General features: G+C 43.6%; 1 protein-coding gene across 5 annotated transcripts in view; it reads left to right on the top strand.

Annotated features, from left to right (window-relative positions):
• Positions 1-19,597, top strand: part of TBC1D1 (TBC1 domain family member 1) — a 213,163-nt gene that overhangs the window by 4,969 nt on the left and 188,597 nt on the right. For all 5 annotated transcript variants that reach the window (XM_036418670.2, XM_036418686.2, XM_036418680.2 and 2 more), the window contains exon 2: positions 10,189-10,696. In XM_036418670.2, the coding sequence (XP_036274563.1) occupies positions 10,280-10,696 (417 nt within the window). In that variant the 5' untranslated portion in view covers positions 10,189-10,279. The remainder of the gene's footprint in view (positions 1-10,188; positions 10,697-19,597) is intronic.

Genomic DNA, 19,597 nt, shown 5'->3' with positions numbered 1-19,597 from the left:
GAACCTGGGTTCAAAGCCTGGTTCTGCCACTTGTTATGAGTATGACCTTGAGCGAGTGACTTCAGTTCTCTGTGCAGAAAATTTCTTCTAATTTTTCTTCTTTAAATTGGAGCTGCTAATGATAGTATTTCATAATAGTCCTTATTCAGTATGATAATAATAATCTTTATTGTCCAAGGTGGTTGTGAGAGCTAAATTGGATAATATTATAGATACAAAAGTGCTATTATGTGTTAACAATTATTACTAATAGAGGAATGGATAAAGATATGGTATATACACACACACACACACACACACACACACTGGACTGTTACTGGGCCATAAAAGATGAAATCTAGCCATTTGTGACAACATGGGTGCACCTAGAGAGTATTATGCTAAGTGAAATACAAAGACAAATACCAGATGATTTCACTTATATGTGGAATCTAAAAATGAATAAACAAACTCATAAATACAGAGGACATTTTAAAAAAATATATTTTTATTGATTGCAGAGAGGAAGGGAGAGGGAGAGAGAGATAGAAACATCAATGATGAGAGAGAATCATTGATCGGCTGCCTCCTGCATGTCCCCTACTGGGGATCAAGCTCGAAACCCAGCAGGTGCCCTTTGGAAACTATGTAAGAGGATCTTCTGAAAGGTCAGAGGCCTCTGAGGGACCTTGCTGAAGACAACAGATTCTTCCTTGACTTTTCCAAACATGTCTGTGTCCTTGAGTGTTTTATTAGAATTTTAATGTTTAGATTTCAAGATGTCCTTGCCTAAAGACATTACAGATACAAGTGTTTTCTCAAGGATGCTTACTCTCTAGATTTTATTTAGAGGTTAATTTTAGTTCAAGCTGTTGTTACAATAAAAGCCTAACAAGGCAGGCTGTCGAGGCTCTTTTGGCTTCTTATGCCAACTGGTCCCTTAGCCTCTCTTTCACAGAAACGTGTGTCAAAGTAATCATTCATCAGTCGTTCAGGGTCCGTCAGAAAGCCCCAGCACTTGACCAGAATTGAACCCAGGACCCTTCAGTCCGCAGGCTGACGCTCTATCCACTGAGCCAAACCAGTTTCGGCCGGAGAACATTTTAATAGTTGCCAGACTAGCGGGGGTTTGGGGGATACGTTAAAAAAGTGAAGGCATTAAAATGTACAAATTGGTGGTTCAGAATAGTCACGGTGATGTAAAGTAAGCATAGGGAATGTACTCAATAATATTGTAATAACTTATTGGGATGATCACTTTGTAAGGCGTCTAAATGCCTGATCACTAATATAATATTGTATGCCAACTGTAACTGAAAATTTAAAATAATTAAATACTAAAAAAATACCAGTGTACACAGTGTCCAAAAAAATCTATATATACACTTTGAATAATTATTAATTCCAATGGGTTAAATATGAAAAGAAAGAAATATCAGTTGAGCTACCACCCGTTAAAGTGTGTATACATTTTTTTGGGGGGACAGCCTGTATATTACTGTTCCTTTTAGGAGAATAAGTAACTTAAAGCAGCTATATCTGGAGGGAGGGTTATACATAATCCCAGCTAGGACCCTACCCACCACCCCTTTATCCTGTGCAATACAGTAGAAGAGAGTATAAGAAGTGACAGTGTAAGGACTAGCCTTAAATTGGCTCTGTTTTACATAGGAAGGAAACAAATGAAACATCATTTCTTACGTCTCAAATTAGAGAGGTGCACACTGGTGTGGAACAGTCTTCTTCTTTTTTTAATCTTTGTTGTTGAGATGATCTCAGGTGTCCTTCTTTTTACCCTCCATTTTCCCCCTCCAACCCAGGCCTTCCCCACCCTACTGTCTGTGACCATAGATAATCCATATATGCTTATAAGACCTCTGTTTATTCTCTTCCCACTCCCCACCTCCTTCCTTTCTGAGAATCGTCAGTCTGTTCCACTTCCATGCCTCTGATTCTATTTTATTCTCTTCATTAGATTCCTTATTTATTTTGATTTTTAGATTTGTTGATAGGTATGCATTTGTTGCTATTTTGTTCATATTTTTTATCTTCTTCCTCTTCTTAAAGAATACCTTTCAACATTTCATATAATTCTAGTTTGGTGGTGATGAATTCCTTTAGCTTTTCCTGTGAAGCTTTTTCTTCTTCTTTTTTTAAAATATATTTTATTGAGTTTTTACAGAGAGGAAGGGAGAGAGATAGAGAGCTAGAAACATTGATGAGAGAGAAACATCGACCAGCTGCCTCTTGCGTCCTTACCGGGGAGGTGCCCGCAACCAATGTACATGCCCCTGACTGGAATCGAACCTGGGACCTTTCAGTCCACAGACCGACGCTCTATCACTGAGCCAAACCGGTTTCGGCTCTTTATTATTCTTTATTGCTTAATTTCTAATTGGGCCTTTCCCCCCCCCCCCTTTTTTTTTTTCTTTTTTTTTAGATATTTGGAAGATTTTTGAGTAACCTTACAACCTTGGTTTTGAACTCTATATCCAGTAGTTTGCTTTCTTCCATTTCTATCATTTGTGATATGTTTCTTTGTCTCTACATTTTGGCTGTTTCCCTATGTTTGTTTTAGAGTTGCTATGGCTCCTTGAGTTGGTAGAGTGGCCTTGTGTAGTAGGTGTCCTCTAGGGCCCAGTGGCTCAGCCGCCCCAGTCACCTGAGCTGGGCCTTCTAGATGCAGCCCTTTGTGGGCTGTGAGCACAGTCTTGTTGTAGTTGCAACTTGATTGCTGTTTGTGTCGCTGGGAGGAGTTAACCCCCCGGCCAATTGGCTGTGAGGTCCACCTGTGACTACAGTGGGAGAGCTGCTGTGCAGGAGACACCCGTGTGGAGCAGGACTTGCTTCAGCGAGGCTTTGGTGCTCACTGAGTCTGCTCCTTGAGTGTGTGCTTATGATGTGAAGAGTTGAAATCTGGTATGATCTGACACTGACCACTGGGTACACTGGCTCTTGGGTCTCCAGGGAGGTACAAAGTCAGCCACTGCCTGGGGCCACCCAGCAGGAGCTACTGGGAGATCTGAGGATTCCTCCTCTTTGTATTGGCTCTGATGAGGCCCAGCTGTGAAGCAAAGCAGGCCGGTGTTGGTGCTGGGTCTTGGATCTTTTATTGATAGGTTTGGGGCTCTCTGACCCAGCTGCAGCTTGTTTGATTTTAGCCTGAATAAGGACAGGCCATTTATATGCAAAGCAGCTGCAAACAGCTTGGGTGGGGTTGTAAATCAGATGAGGCAGGGTCTTAGGGAATCACCAGGATGGAGCAAACAGAAATGGCTGTCCATCAGCCCTGCAACTGGAGGTCCCATCGTAGGATGTCTGAGAGAAAGCCATCCCAATATGAGCTCTTGCCCCATGCCAGACAATCCAGTTCCCCCTTGTATGTGTCTGTGTCTCCCCGACCCCCCCCCCAAAAAAAAAAAAATCCTCTCTGTGGTGCTGGAGCTCAGAGGAAGCTGGACCTTGTAAGTTCAGTTCGTGGAGCTGACCTTTTAAAAGGAACAGCTGGGTCTCCAGGAGCCTCTGTGTCACTGAGCTCCAATGCACACTGGTTTTTACAGCTTGTATTTCTTACTTCCCTTGGAGACTTTTTTTTCCAGCTCTGGGACCCTGGACTCGGGGGCTGGTGTGGGAAACCTGACTCCTCTGGGCTCCACAGAGACAATCTCCTGATTAAAAAAGCAGCACACATGGGTGCCAGCCCAGCGCATTCGGCGCCTCTGCACCTCCTACCAGTCTCAGTGTGTTTTCTTCTGTACTTCTACAGTTGTAGGAATTCCTCTCAGCCAGCTTTCCAGTGGTTCTGGATGATGGTAGTTCTGTATTTTAGTTGTAATTTTGATGTGGTTGTGGGAGGCAGCGATTGCAAGCTGCCGTCTTTAGACCATCACGGGAGCATTCTTGATGTTGAAAAGATGGGAAGCCCTGGCTCTAGGAGCTCCATATGAGGGTGAAATAGACAACTGCTCCAAAGAGACCTGGGGGTGTTTCTGGAGTGAGCCGCCCAGCTCTCTGATTAGGCGACATGCTATGTAAAAATGGATATAGTTTAGCCAAGCCAGTGGTTTTGGAATAGACTGTTCAGGTGGCAGAATAATTCTGTTCAGCCATGTGACCAACTGCTCTATCTGGGTTAAACATCTGAAAAATTAACCACTGATTTGCCAGGGGCAGGGGTGGAGCAGGGGGAGGGGAGGAAGAGAATGAGCAGCCATCTGGGGACTCCCTGCCCTAGCCTGGAGCCAGAAGTTTCCAACGCAACTCCCTTTATTCTTCTTTCTTCCCCTCCTCTCCCCAGTTCCCAGGAGGTGAGGGGGAAACCCGCAGAGGCAGCAGCATTCTCAGCCACTGGAAAGTCCCCATCCTACTCCCTGTGATTTGCTGGCAAGGAGTGGATGGGGTGCTGGGAAGAGAGAGGTTCCCAGTAGCGGCTTTCTCCTAACCCCCACCATCGCTTCTCTGGCTTCCTGATCAGTCAATCTCATCCTTCCTGCATGCATCTCCTCCACATTTATGTTCTTGACAGGAAGAGGAGAGCAGCTTTCCATCCCCACACGATGCTGAGGACATTTGGTATCATACGTTATGAAATTAGATTCCCCAGATTTTAGAGGTAGACGAAAACTTGGGGATGATCCTGTTCCATTATCTTGTGGTGCCCCTTCAGCACAGCCGTAGGTGAACCAGAGTGGGGATATTGAAGGATTTAGAAAAGACAGACAAGAGAAGAAAGCTGGGTCTAGGTGGGATGCTGCTCTCTCTGATGGAGAAACAATGCCACAGCCTGTAAGCTGAGTCTTTATTTTATAGCCAGATTCCACCAAGCAAAGTAAGGGCATGGCTGAAGTGTTCTTGCAGGTTTCGAATCTACTCAATTACATGCACCAGATCAAACTTTGTTTACTTGCTGCACCTCCCATAGCCCATATTACTTAGCCACGTGGGAGCACAGGTTTGGACCATAAGGTCAAGCTGACAGCTATAGCCTTTTGCTAAAATTGTGCTGGGACTTGCAGGTGGCTTTGCCACGAGAGGATTGTGCCCCCTCATTAGTCCCAGGCTTGAACCCATCCAAACGCTGCAGCCGCTCTCCACACCTATGGGAATAAACTTGAACTTTGGAGAAGTTAAGTAACTTGCTTTCTTAACTGCACAATTGAAATAGTTTTCTTGAGGAAATTGAGGTTCTTTGCAGCACTTGGGAGGGAGTCAGGGACTTGGATTGTCCTAATTCTGTCACCAAAGTTGAACAAGTCACTTATTCTCCAGAACCCAGTTTCCTCATTTCAAATATGAGGGGTGTTTCTGAATGGCTTAAAAGGACCTTTCTAGCTTCAAAATGGTATGATTCTAAGTGCAGGCTTCCTGGAATGTGTTTAGCAGGATCCACTAACAAGATTATTGGAGTTGTTTTAATGGAAAGCCTCGCTGTGTTTCGGATAGCTGCCATGTTTATGGACTGGAAGGTAGGAGTTGCGTAGAATACAGACGGTCTTTGTGAGTGATGGGGCGTGTACACACAGGAATATGACGAGCTCACTGGGAGAGCAGATCAGACTGAGGGTATGAGGCACGGGAGGCCTCTTGAAATAGGTAGTTCAACCTGGGGCTTAAAGGTCAGAGGTTGTGTGCAAATGATGTGGGTTGAGATGGTTCAAAATCTAATGGTTTGTTAGTATTTTTTGAATAGTTCATCTGTTTCATGGAACTTTTTATTGAAAAGTAATACAAACCGTTACTTAGTCTGTTATTATGAATCTTATATCTGCAAAATCTGAATTGCTTATAAATGATTATAACTGTGTCTGAGATAGAACTTATTTGATAGTTTATAAATAGTATTAAGGCCCAGTACATTTTTTTTTAAAGAGATACTAAGAATGTGCCCCAGCTGGTTAAGAAGTAAAAACTTTAGGCCAAGGTGGGGAACCTTTTTTCAGCCAAGAGTCATCTGGATATTTATAACGTCATTCGAGGGACATACAAAATTATCATCTTAAAAATTAGCCTGCTATATTTGGTCAAACATTTGACTAACTCACCCCTAAGGTCTTGGCAGGGCCAGAGCAAATGATTTTGCACTTCTGCTTAGTCAATCAAATAGTTTTGTCAATGAAATGGCAGAACTGATTAATGACTAATTATTTACCAAGTGATTTGCATTAAGTACAGAAAACTAAATAAGAAAACTAAAAGTAAGTTCTGAGATGCTGTTGCCATCATATTAATAACTGCTTCATCTACACTGATTGACAGATCTTGGGTCTACCCTTTGTAATAATTCCAGTACTTCTTTAATCATGCCCTGGGATTAGCAGTTGTCAGCAGTTGAACTTGAAACAGATTCAGTTACCGGAGTGGACACTGACTCAGACATTTAATGCTACTTTCACCTGTAGGTTAGAGAGAGGAAAAAGGTGAGACCATTATTTGTGGGGTTATATGAACTTCAAGTCTGTTCTCATCATCAAGAGAAGCTATACTTTAAACTTTAAAGTTTAAAGGAAAAGAGACAGGGAATGAAATATGTTGAAACTCTAAATTAAATAGGGGCTTATTTTTGAATTTTTGAACATTTAAAAGAAAAATACTGCTCTAAGCTATGTTCAAAGTATATTGTAAAAATTCACCCAGCATATATGCATAAATATTATATAGAAAAACATAGAGTAAAAAGAAGAGACTTCTGTTCTAGTTCAGAAAAGGTTTTAGAAATCCCAAACATGAAGAATTTAAGAAGCTTTCAGCTTTGTTGAGGGATACCTCTTCAAACTCTTAAAAAAAAAAAAAAAAATATATATATATATATATATATATATATATATATGTATATATATTATTGATTTTTTACAGAGAAGAGAGAAGGATAGAGAGTTAGAAACATCGATGAGAGAGAAACATTGATCAGCTGCCTCTTGCACACCCCCTACTGGGGATGTGCCCGCAACCAAGGTACATGCCCTTGACCGGAATCAAACCTGGGACCTTTCAGTCCAAAGGCCGACGCTCTATCCACTGAGTCAATCCACTGAGTCAAACTCTTTTAAAGTAAAGGCGATGAGTAGATACAAAGTGCAAAAGGTTGTGGTGACAGATTTCCCAAATCACCTTGCAAGAAAGAGGTGGTCCTTGCTTGACCTAGACTTAAACGTGTGTTGGAATTAATTTAGAGGGCAAGAGTAGGAATCACTGGGAGATGATTCTGCATGTGTCTCATGTTTCTACATGTGTCACATGTTGTGAGCAGAAGCACAACCTGCCTTTGTTCTGAAGTAACTTTCCAGTCTTTTAAATAGCAATCAGCCATGGAAAATAGACTTAGTGTCTCCCTCTGGAGTAAAGGACAGACATGCTACTGCCCATTATAAAATATTTGGGCTCCCATAGCTCCGGTAACCCAGTGTGGATGCAGGAGTTGCCTGGCTTATGGGAATTGTGGGTTAGGGAACTAACACGCATATGACTCTCTCTGGCTGCTGTTGCTCTGAGAGATACTTGTTCTTTGTCTCAAACCCAGGAGTCTCATGTCTCCTACCAGAAGGCTAATTGGCAGCTAATTGGTAAGATCTCAGAGCCTTTACCATTTGTGGCAGGAGTTGTGTTCCTGGGAGGGAAGAACAGTAAGCACTATGGCACAGTGGCAGGAGAAATCACCTCCCCATGGGGGACCATAACTATTGATAGTACTCTGTCTTCAGAGCCAAAAGGTCCATGAAGGAGGGTGCTAGAGGGGAGCATATAGTTGGACCATATTCCAAAGAGACCTTATATACCATGTAGAAGACTTTAGATGTTATGGGGCAATTATTAAGAAATTTTTAGCAGAGGAGTGACATAATCAGTTTTGTGTGTTTGTTAAATTACTTTAGGATGGATTGAAGGTTGGGGCTCTTTTATTCCAGTTGAGAAAAGATAAGACATATTTAAATGTAGAGCCAGTTGAAAAGGAGTGGTAGGTAAAGAAGGGATCTGAATGATTTATCTTAGTCTATAAGGGCATACTGTAGAGTTGGTGGTTTATAAACAACAGAAATTTATTTCTCACAGTTCTGGAGGCTGGGAAGTTCAAGATCAAGGTGCTGGCAGATTCGGTGTCTGGTGATGGCCCATTCCTGGTTCATGCCATCTTTTTTTCTGTACCCCCACTTGGTAGAAGGGACAAAAGAGCTGTCTGGGTCTCTGTTATAAGGGCACTAATTCCATTCATGGGGGTGCTGCCCTCATGACCTAATCACCACAGAAAGACCCAACCTTCTAAAATGAGCACATAGAAAATTAGGATTTCAACATATGAGTTTGGGGAGAGAGGATTGCAATAACTCCTTGGCTGTGGCTTAGTCAATAAAATAAACATGGATGCTGGTCACAGGATATAACTTATAGGAAGGAAGAGAAGTTTTGGGAAGGAGAAAGGGGAGAGGAAAGACTGAGTTAGTTTTAAAATAACTAAGTTGAGACTGAGGTGCCTATAGGCTACCCAGATGGAACTATTTACTGGCTTGTACTGATCTGGAATTCTTTGAGGTTCAATGGGGGATGAACACTGGGAATCCTCAGGGTGTGTTCAGTAGATGCATTTTGTACAACACTCAAGAGGAGAGGTTGAGAATGCGGTGTAGACTCTCACTCCACCTGTGACAAATGACTCAGGCTCTCTAAGCCTCAGTTTCCTAGGTTGTAAAAGTGGCAATAATAGTAGTCTCTCACTCACTGAGACTAGGATCGGAGGTGAAGGGTGTTATGGAGATGAAATAACACATGCAGAGCGCCGGTACTTAATAAATATGTTGTTAGTAGCAGTAGCAGCAGCAGGATTATTGGAATGTGGTTGTCGACACCAAGATATTAGGTGCCAACAACCAAGAGAATTCAGGTAGAATGAGAGAAATCAGGAAAGTCATCACAGAATCTGGAAAGAAGAAACCCAGGGAGGTTAAGAGAGAGAACCACAACTTTTAAGCAGGAAGGGGAGTGGTCAACATTGAGAGACTCACCAGAAAGGACAAGACAGTTACGAACTATTAATAAAAAGCTTCCTTTGGATTTCACAACCAGAGCATGTGGGTGACCTTACCAGGAGCAATTGCTCCTTGGTGCTCCTAGACACAGTCCAGGTTGTGGATGGACACTGGAAAGTGGAGACTGTGTAGATTTCATCTTGAAGAAATTTGTGCAGAGAAGGATGGGTTATGACTGGGGGAGGTTTGAGGTCAAGGGGAAACATCTTTATTTTTAGGATGGAAGAGTCTTCATTCACTACTTTAACATATTTATTGAACCTATTCTGAGTCAGGCTCTGTGCCAGGCACCAGGGATAGAATGGTGAAACAGATAGATGTGACCCCTGTCTTTATCGAGTTCCCCCTCAGCATGTGGGTACATGCTCAGGAAATACACGGGAGAATGTCCAGGGGCAAATGAGTAGAGAATAGGGCTTGAGGTGCTGTAGAGGCTTACATGAATGAAACAAAATGCTATTTATGACAGTGTTTGGAATATAATGGGCACTAAGTACCTGTTATTAGAATTTGAGTTTGTGATTCAGAATCTCTGAACTATGCCAGGGAGAGACTTTTATACTTTAAGTAGTATCATAAGCAGTAGATAAGGTGTTAAAACCGTTCTGGTTCAACAGACTACGATAATGGATAGCTGATATATATTTTTTTCTTTTGTGAGGTGCTAGCAGGACTGAATATGATTATCTTTAAAAAAAACACACACACACAAAAACTCCTTGGAGCATATGTTAAATAACATGACAGGGTTTCAGGCTGTCCTGGGAGCGTTATGTTGCTTTTCACAGTGCCTGCCTTTGTGGGCTCTGTGAAGCTTAACTTTAATAGGAGTTTACAGTGGGATCTTTGTAACCCACCGTCCGTGTAACATTTAGGGCACCTTCAGATTTTATATGAAATGCAATCTTAAGAATGCTCTGTCTCCACAGAGCAGCGTATTTGAACAAATATCCATTTCTTCCTATGTTTGGGGTTCAGGCTTTTAACATTGAATTTGTTGGGGTGACATTGGTTAATAAAATTATATAGGTTTGAGGTGTACAACTCTATACAATGCACCAACTGTGTATTGCTTTGTGGGTTCACCAGCTCACGTTGGGTTTTAAGTTCTTCTGAAGTACTAGTAATCACTCTTTGAAAGTAGCTTTTGCTGCGACTTCATTAAATTCGAATGCCTCTGTTTCTCCCCCAGGCTTCTGCACCAGGAGCAGGCCAATTAGGTTGCTGGGTCTGCCTTCAAGAAGCGTGGGAACGTGTCGCTGAGTTTCCAGACCTTTCCCAAGATGGAACCAATCACATTCACGGCGAGGAAGCACCCGTTCCCTAATGAGGCCTGGGTGGCCTTCAGCCTCCAGCTGGTGGGCTCCTTGCCTGTGCATTCCCTGACCACCATGCCCATGCTGCCCTGGGTCGTGGCAGAGGTGCGCCGGCTCAGCGGGCAGTCCTCCAAAAGGGAACCCGGTACCAAGCAAGTCCGGCTTTGTGTCTCGCCCTCCGGACTGAGGTGTGAACCCGAGCCAGAGAAAACGCAGCAGTGGGACCCGCTGATCTGTTCCAGCATCTTCGAGTGTAAGCCTCAGCACGCTCACAAACTGATCCACAACAGCCACGACCCCAGCTACTTCGCCTGTCTGATTAAGGACGATGCGGCCAGTAGGCGGAGTATCTGCTACGTGTTCAAAGCTGATGACCAAACAAAAGTAAGTAGAGGTGGGCATCAGAGCTGTTAAGGTGTGGCAGGATGGCTTTTACCTTACGGGAGCCTAAGCGTTCATTTTATGTATCCTGGCGTCCCAGATAATGCTGCAGTTACATGCGTAGTATTTCATTGGAGTTTTGGTGTATGGGGGTAGTTTCTTTATATAGAACACTTTATATCACATGTTGGAAATGATACGTTTATGAGGTAACACATGCCAAAGAGAAATCTGCCTAAACTTATCAATGAGTGCTGAACTTTTGGGATTGAGATCATTGAAGAAGTGTATTCTAAAGCTGAGCTACTCAAACAAAAACATGCGTGTGAATCGGCTGGGATCCTGGTAAAGGGCAAAGGCTGGTTCAGTAGGTCTATGGTGGCGCCTGAGACTACATTTCTCGCCCATGGCCAGGTGATGCTGAGTGGCTGCTCTGCAGGTTGGCTTTGAGTAGCCAAGTTCTAGATTAGTGAGCTCCCCACTTTTTATGCTGTTAAAAACATATATCCTATCTAATAAAGACACAATATGCAAATTGACCGTAACTCTGTGACAAAAGACAGTGACACCCACAGCCAATAAGGAGGGAATATGTAAATTGACGTGATAAGGCGAGAGGCAGAAGGTGGTTCTAGCCCGAGTGAAGGCGAAAGGTGACTCTGAGTGGGAGCAAAGGCGGTGCTGGCAGCCAGGGGAAGGAAGGCCTATTCTTGCACGAATCTTCATGCATCAGGCCTCTTTGAACTGTGTGAGAACATTATTAGCAAGTTTCCCAAGGCATGATGCTCACTTAGGCAAGGACCACAAGGATAGCGGATATGAATCTTAAGTTTTGATACTTCCAGAGTGGGTGTTTTGTTGTCGTTTTGTCTTGGAAAAAAAAAAACTTTTTTTTTTTTTCCAACTTTGTGTCAGATCTAATTAGCTTGCTGTGGTTATATCTCATGGTATGCCTGAGAAAAATATTATATGAGAAATGGAAAAAATGCCATCAGTTCTACCATTTTCCTGTTCTTTCGTGCTTCCATTGTTGTTGGTATGTTTTGCCATTCTGTGTAAAACTCGTTTCATGCCCATCCTGTGAGGGTTACTTCAGAAAATGCTGAAAATATAATCCCTATAGCCACTTTCTCAGGTGGGCCCAGGTCAGCTACAACTTGGTACAGACACTGGAAAGCAAACAGGTGAGGGCCCCAGTGAGCCGAGGGCCCTATGTGCTGTCTGCCACAGGCATCAGTGCGGGTGCCAGTATCAATCCACCAGGTCAATGTCAGTGAATGGAAGCAGCACTGCTCAGGGGTCTCCCTGCATCCCATGGGGTGTTTTGCTTATCTTCCAGGATGCACAGAGCTCATTTGGAAATTCATGTTTTTGGAGAATAAGTAGATTTGTGGAGATTCACTTGTGTTTGATCATTCCTTGGTTCTTTTACTCATTCATTCAGTGATTGCTGCTCCAGATACCATGGGAGAGGATATTAGTACAGGCTAGAAGGAAGGCAGACGCCTCAACAGGTAAATGCCATGTGGTTGTGGTGTGATGGGGAAGACAGAGGACGGAGCCTACCACAGCAGAGTGTCAGGAAGTGTTTTTGCAATAAAGGCTAATCTGGAGCTTAAACCCTCTATTTCCCCCTTGAAAATGGGAATCTTCTTATGGTAAGTAATTTCATGTTACTATTCACGTGTCTCAAACCGGTAGGGCGGCATCCTGGTTTGGAGGTTCCTGGATTCCAGTTGTCCACTAAGAGTCAGTGAATCAGGAGGCTTTGGCTAGGAATAAATGAAAAAGATTTATTCAAGGTCTTAAGGCTTGCAGACCAGAAACACTCCTAGGCAGTACCTACAGTGTTCTGCAGAAGAAAGAAAAATGGGGGTACTTATGGTAAAAAGTATGTTCTTGAGAAGAATCAGTCCTACATGCCTGGCCTCTGCATTGGGCTGTGAGGCTCAGTCTTTAGAGTAGGGGTGTCGAACTCAATCAGAGAAGGGGCCAAAATCTAAAATCCAGCCTAAATCGCGGGCCGAATGGTTTACTGAACAGTCATAAACTGTCATTGTGATGGAAACGCAGCGGAGTGCAGTGATGACAGCGCGGTGCGGGCCACATTGCAAGGCCTGGCGGGACGGATTTGGCCCGCGGGCCTTGTGTTTGACACATGTGCTTTAGAGGGTTGGTGGTCTAGGTACTGCTGTCAGCAGTCTGAGTACATGACCATGCTTTCCTTAGACCAGTGGTCAACAAACTCATTAGTCAACCCAGTGTCAAACCACGGCTGGAGAGCTGCAGTTTGCGGACCACTGCCTTAGACCTTCAGGGGCAATCAGAGGATTGTCTGGAGGTTTGTACTTTCAGGCATTGACACAGGGCTGAAGAGTTCAAAAGTTTTAGTTTCCAGGCTAGTTAAAACAAGAGGAGCAGCTTAACTGGGGTGACTCCACTTCATTTCCTTAGTCCTGTTTGCCGCTTATAAACTACATGGCCTCAGGCACTGAGCCTGTTTCCTCATCTGTAAAACGGGGATAATTACAGTCTCCAGCTCATAGAGTTGCCTCGAGGATTAAATGAGTAGAACAGGATCTGAAGTTTACTAAGCATGTTTGGCTCTAAAACAGTTTTCCTCAAAGAAAGTTTTATTGGAAGCCAATTAGAGGCTAATTTAATTTCAAGTCCCCGGTCACAGAAAAAAGGAGATCAAGATGAGGGCCTTCCGCTTTCAGGGTGAGATCCTGGTCATCTTTTAAAAAAAAAACTTAAGCAAGCTTTTATACACTAGACACTTACAGAGCTGCATAAATAAACTTAATGGTTTCTGCTATTTGGGCCGATTCCAGGAGGAAAATGAGAGAATGGAGCAGCCTGTGCTCCAGGCCAGCTCTATATAAGGAGTGAGTTTCCTCTGGGAGAGAAGAGTTGTTCAGCACTTTACACTTTTGACATTTTCCCCCAAATCTTTCAGAGCCATCTAAGAATAGGGCTTCTGGGCAGTCATTCAGACACCTGACAGGAAGAAGAGATTCATAACTCAATTTGTAATTGGGACTTCCAGTCTTGCCAAAAAGCAGAGAATTGACCTTACCCCTACGTATTCTAAAAAGCATGGCAGAAGTATGAATTAATTCCTAAATTATGTTTGGCTTGTGTACAATATTTTGCAAATACAAATTGTCAGTACTTGGAGTAGTAAATTGCTGCCATCCTGCTCATTTTATAAAAAGGGTAATTTGTAACATCGGTACTTCAATCAGTGCTTCTGTTGTTGGGAACGGAATGCTACACGAAACTGGCCGTGTTTCTAACAGGGGTCATATTTCTTATGATTTTGGGATATCCCTGACACAGTATCTCATAACAGAGGGTTATCTGGAGGGTTATCTTATAACAGAGGGTTATATGTTCACCTGTGTCATAAGTTCTCCGGATTATTTGTAATATTTGCTCAGTGAATAATTCTCCAGGTTAATACCTCTTCTAAGTGGGTGAGGTCAGCATCAACTGTGTTTGTCAGAGGAGGTATATGCATCAACTGCCAGGGTCATGAGCACAAAACTACTGTTTGAGAGGAAACTCGTTGATTAGAATTTCAGTTAATTTACTGAGGGATGTCTAAGGAGAAGAGGCACATAAAGAAATAATTTCATAAGCACAGCATGAGATTGTGTTTTGTGTTTCCTATTGTGTGTTCCATAGGACATACTCAAGGTGTTCTCCAGAGAAAGGCTTCCATGATCAAAATGCATTGGGGCAGCATCTCAGACTCTTTAAAAAAAAAAATTAAAAAAAAAAAAATATATATATATTTATTGATTTTTTTTTTACAAAGAGGAAGGGAGAGGGATAGAGAGTTAGAAACATCGATGATGGAGAAACCGATCAGCCATCTCCTGCACACCCCCTACTGGGGATGTGCCACAACCAAGGTGCATGCTCTTGATTGGAATCGAACCTGGGACCCTTCAGTCCGTAGGTCGACGCTCTATACACTGAGCCAAACCAGTTAGGGCCGTCTCAGACTTTTTAATCTGAGGACCTCTTTCCACTCTTAGAAATTACTGAGGACCCAAAAAGCATTAGTTTATGTGGGTTACATTTATTAATAACACAATTTTAGACATTAGAACTGAGAAGTTATACAGGCATTAATTTATTTAAAATTTACTTAATTATTTAATTAGATTTTTATTTTAGCTATTATATGTAATTAAGAATTTATTTAACCATTTGATTATTAAAATTATTTAAAAATAAATTCTTACATGCTAGCATGAATACTATTTTTGTGAAACAACAAAACAAAACTATATTTTCCAAAACAATTTAGTGATGAGAGGCATCGTTTTGTTGGCAGTGATAATGGCACCAGGTGTTAGGCTGGTGGAGTCAGATCCGACTTTGGTTCCGCACCTTCGTACCTGAGTTCTGGCTAAGAAAGAATTCAAAGTCAAGACTCAAACTGTAAGCGAAACTTTATTTAGAAAGACACAGGGGTGGAGGAGTGAGTCATAAAAGAAATGGGTTTAGGAAGCAAGCTATAGAGGCAAAGAAGGGGCCCTTGGAGCTTAGGAAAGAGAAGGGTAAAGGTAACACGCTTGGGGGGAATGGGAGGGGCGGGGAGGGCTCTGGCATACTTCAAAGAGGAAGAGTGCACAGGGTTCTCTGTCCTAGGGCTTTTCAGGGTGGGAATTTTAGAGGAGGTTTCAGGGGAGGATCTTAATAGAATATTCATCCGGTTTCCAGGTGTGTCCTTCCAGGGCCGTGGTCTCCACTGATTGGTCGGTCCCAGGGCAGGGAGTCATTGGTCAATGCAGCTGGTCTCTGCCATGGCATTGCTAATCTGGTTTTGCTGCTTGTCTGGGCCTGGAGCTGAAACACAACCGAGGCCTAGATGTTATCTCTGGAGGTTAATGCTCAGGAAGTGGTTGTCCAGGGGCCACTCTTTGACCCCTGTTTCTCCTCCAAGGGGGTCTACCACGTGACTAGCAACGTGCCAGGGGAGGAAAGCTCAGGGGAGGGTCGGAACTGCATGACCAGTGACAGGCTAGGGGAGGAAAGATGACTCTGGGGGCAAGGTATTTGTTCTCTCAGTTGCCAGGCACCCAGGATTTTCTGTCCCGGTGACCTGTACCTGGCCTGTCATCCTTGTGTTGTGGAAATAACACAAGGATGGCCTTCCATGGAGTTGAAGGAACAGCATGTCGGTGACCCACACATGGGACGATATGAGCAACTGTGGTAAGGTTTATGGGAGCAAAAGCCAAGGATGGCCTGCCTCCAGGTGTCCAGTGTCTTTCGGCTCCAATTCTCTGTGGGAGAAGCCTAGCCTCTGGGGCGGCAAGCATGCACTTGTCCTCGCCAAGCCCAGGAGGCCCAGGGCCCAGACATGCTGTGCCATTCCCGGGCGTTGGCACCTGAAGCTCTGATAGCCTAGCTTAGTCTCTGTCCCCCGTCTGGCTAGCGTAGTCTCTAGTTTCCTCCCCTCCCCTCCTCTCCCCTTCTTTCTTTCTTTCTTTTTAAAATATATATTATTGATTTTTTACAGAGAGGAAGGGAGAGGGATAGAGAGTTAGAAACATCGATGAGAGAGAATCTCGATCAGCTGCCTCCTGCACACCCCCTCCTACTGGGGATGTGCCCGCAACCAAGGTACATGCCCTTAACCAGAATCGAACCCAGGACCTTTCAGTCCGCAGGCTGATGCTCTATCCACTGAGCCAAACCGGTTTCGGCTAGTCTCTGTTTTCATCCAGGGGTGCTGCGCGTTGGTTGGACCGTGGGCCCGAGTGGCTGCCATACCCGGGCCTGCACTGCTGCTGTGGAGAGAGAGCATGCGAGGGAACTAAGGAATGAACAAATCCGGAGCCTTTGTTAAGCTTCGTTTATGTCTTCTTGGGTTTGGGAAGGCGTAAGCTTGCCTTTGAACGAGTCAATCTCTTTCCTGGCTCTTTTCTGGCTTGTGTTGGGCCCTCCCTCTGCACCATTTTGGCTTCTATTCCAGATAAAGGAATTTCCCTGTTGTTTTCTCCCTACCTCCCTACCCCCAATCCTGGCTACTAACCCACCTGTTGTCCCCAGGGAGATGAGAAAGCTGGTTCTTCCTGCCCTCCTGCAGAGGACATAGCTGGCCCCTAGGAAGATTGTGAATGCTACAGCTTCCTAGCGGATCAGGCTTAATGTTTGATTCCGTTTGCTCCCCTTCTTTACTAATAACTGACTAGTGCCGAAACTGGTTTGGCTCAGTAGATAGAGCGTCGGCCTGTGGACTGAAAGGTCCCAGGTTTGATTCCGGTCAAGGGCATGTACCTTGGTTGCGGGCACATCCCCAGTAGGGGGTGTGCAGGAGGCAGCTGATCAATGATTCTCTCTCATCGATGTTTCTAACTCTCTATTCCTCTCTCTTCCTCACTGTAAAAAAATCAATAAAACATATTTAAAATTTTTTAAAAAATTAAAAAAAAAAAACTGATTAGTGACCTACACTCACACTTGCTCTGCTTGTGCCTGTCTAACTGCCTACCACCATTTTCCTTTTTGGAGGCCATCACTCTTTACAGATCAATAGACAACTACTGGATTCTCAGCGGCTGCTACATCCTTTGGGACAGGTTGTTTTGGCTGAGTGTATGAGTAAGTTTGGCATCCCACGGATACATAGTAGGGAAATGGAGAAGTATTTTATAGCCCTTTTAGAAAATTGGGCTATTTTTCTTTAGCACTTGTCTCAAAACTCGACAAGTGGTAGTTTCGGAAAGATTTGTTACAATATGAATTCTGCAGCCATATCTAAGTGTTACCGGAGGAGACAGGTTCTCCCTCGAAAGTACTTTTTGTTATTTTAAACTCCTTAGTCTCTCTTGTACTTCAGTGAATCTTTTAAGCATGTGATGGAAACTAAAGTTTTGCTACCTTGAAATGGCCTTTTGGAGATATTTGTTTTAAGCTGTTTATTAAGAAACAATATCCAGGAAAAACCTTTGACACTCCCTGCTTTGCTGCCTACGAGATTCAGACAGAAAAACCTATTTCAGGGAAGAGAGCTTGAGATGTCACCTTTGCCTAAGTTGAGTTATGTGTGATAAACAGGAGGGCTTCAAGCAGGGCCCTGTCAGCTAGATACCTCTGTGTCCCATTGTTTCTGAGTTGCTAAGCAAGAATTTTCCTGCCATGTATGTTTTGGCAACTAACTGTTAACTCACTCATTCTCACTTCTTGAATGTAATACACTGCCCCCTTTCTCCTTTGTCCAAAAAATGTCATCTATACCTAGGGATGCCTCACTGTTTTTGGAATTTTCATGCTTCTGGGGATTCCCCATGTGCATGTGTGCTGTCTGCGGGGAGCTCTCTAGTCCCCGTCGATTGCTGGTGGAAACGGGGTTCTTGGGTTGTCACGAGAAAATGAATTTTCCGAGACTCTCACGGGAGTATGAGTGATATTTATTTTTGTGGGATTAGCCCCCCGAGTTTCCCTCTGCCCTGCCAAGGACGAAGCCCAGCTGTGCCTTCAGCAGAGCTAGGATTAAAGCCGATGCCTAATGTTTCCGTTTCCCTATTTGCATGGTCTCATCAAGCATCAGGCTGGTTTAGTCTGTGCTCCCAGCTGTAGTCCTAAAGTCCACTCATTGCATGTGGGGTCCACAGGGACACATGGCTATGGAGGGGCCACAGGCAGGAGCAAAGCCAGAGGAACAAGAGTGCCGCATGAGCCAAAAGCGTGAGAATTCTTTTGTCTGGGGCAGTGGTCGGCAAACTGCAGCTTGCGAGCCATGGTTTGCCGCTCTGTTCACTAATGAGTTTGCCGACCACTGGGATAGGGGCTTAATTACAACAATAGCTTGTAATTATTGGAATCGAGAGTCTAGGTCAGTGGTCGGCAAACTCATTAGTCAACAGTGCGGCAAACCTCGGCTTGCAAGCAGCATGTGGCTCGCGAGCCTCAGATTGTCGATCATTGGTCTGGGGGATTATGTGTTCCCAAATTTTCATGGGCTTTCAGTGGCCCCACCTCCTCTAGCCAGATATCTTTAGGTTAGACAGACAGGCATATTCTCTTATGTCACCCCAGATTTCCTGTACATGTGTCCATCTCCCCTTTATCCAGGTCTTTCCCCAGGGACGTGCAGGGAATGGACTGGTGGGTCCCTGGGGAGTGTGATATTGCAGCTTCTGCTGAAGCTGCCCAGGTGGCCATGCTTATAATGTTGGGCCTCCCTTTTGCTCCTTTCCTAGTATTAATAACTAGCTAATTACAACTTTAACAAGACATTTAACTAGACATTTTGTTTTCTCTTGTTAATCTGTCTTTGTTAATTTGATAATTAGCTGAGGTGAAAAAATTCAGAAGGTGGGAGAAAAAATATTAACATTTTTGGCCCCCCCCTTACATCATGTATTGGTTATTAGGAAATGTTGGTTCACTAAATTATGCAGACCATACTCTGAGAACCGCTGTGCTAGAGAAACACTGTTTTCTACTTCACTCTTAAAAAAAAAAAATATATATATATATATATATATTTTTTTTTATTTATTTATTTATTTATTTTTTTTTACTGATTTCAGAGAGGAAGGGAGAAGAAGAGAGAGATAGAAACATCCATGATGAGAGAGAATCATGGATCGGCTGCCTCCTGCAAGTCTGGGACTTGAGCCCACAACCCAGGCACGTGCCCTTGACTGGAATCGAACCTGGGACCTTTCAGTTTGCAGGCCAACACTCTATTCACTGAGCCAAACTGGCTAGGGCTCTACTTCACTCTTGAATTGTACATTAGTCCGTTAAATCCTCAGATTTATTGGACCAGAGATTAGATTTTATCCTAAAACCCAAGAACCTCCCTCGAAACACATGGCCTAAGGTTCTGGGTTGAAGTGTAGTTTGAGTTTAGGTCTATGTTAGGAAATAACA

Source organism: Pipistrellus kuhlii, unplaced genomic scaffold (assembly GCF_014108245.1).
Source record: "Pipistrellus kuhlii isolate mPipKuh1 unplaced genomic scaffold, mPipKuh1.p scaffold_m20_p_1, whole genome shotgun sequence".
Lineage (NCBI taxonomy): Eukaryota > Metazoa > Chordata > Mammalia > Chiroptera > Vespertilionidae > Pipistrellus > Pipistrellus kuhlii.
Note: the sequence above shows the minus strand (reverse complement) of the source record. Positions and strands in the feature narration are given on the sequence as shown.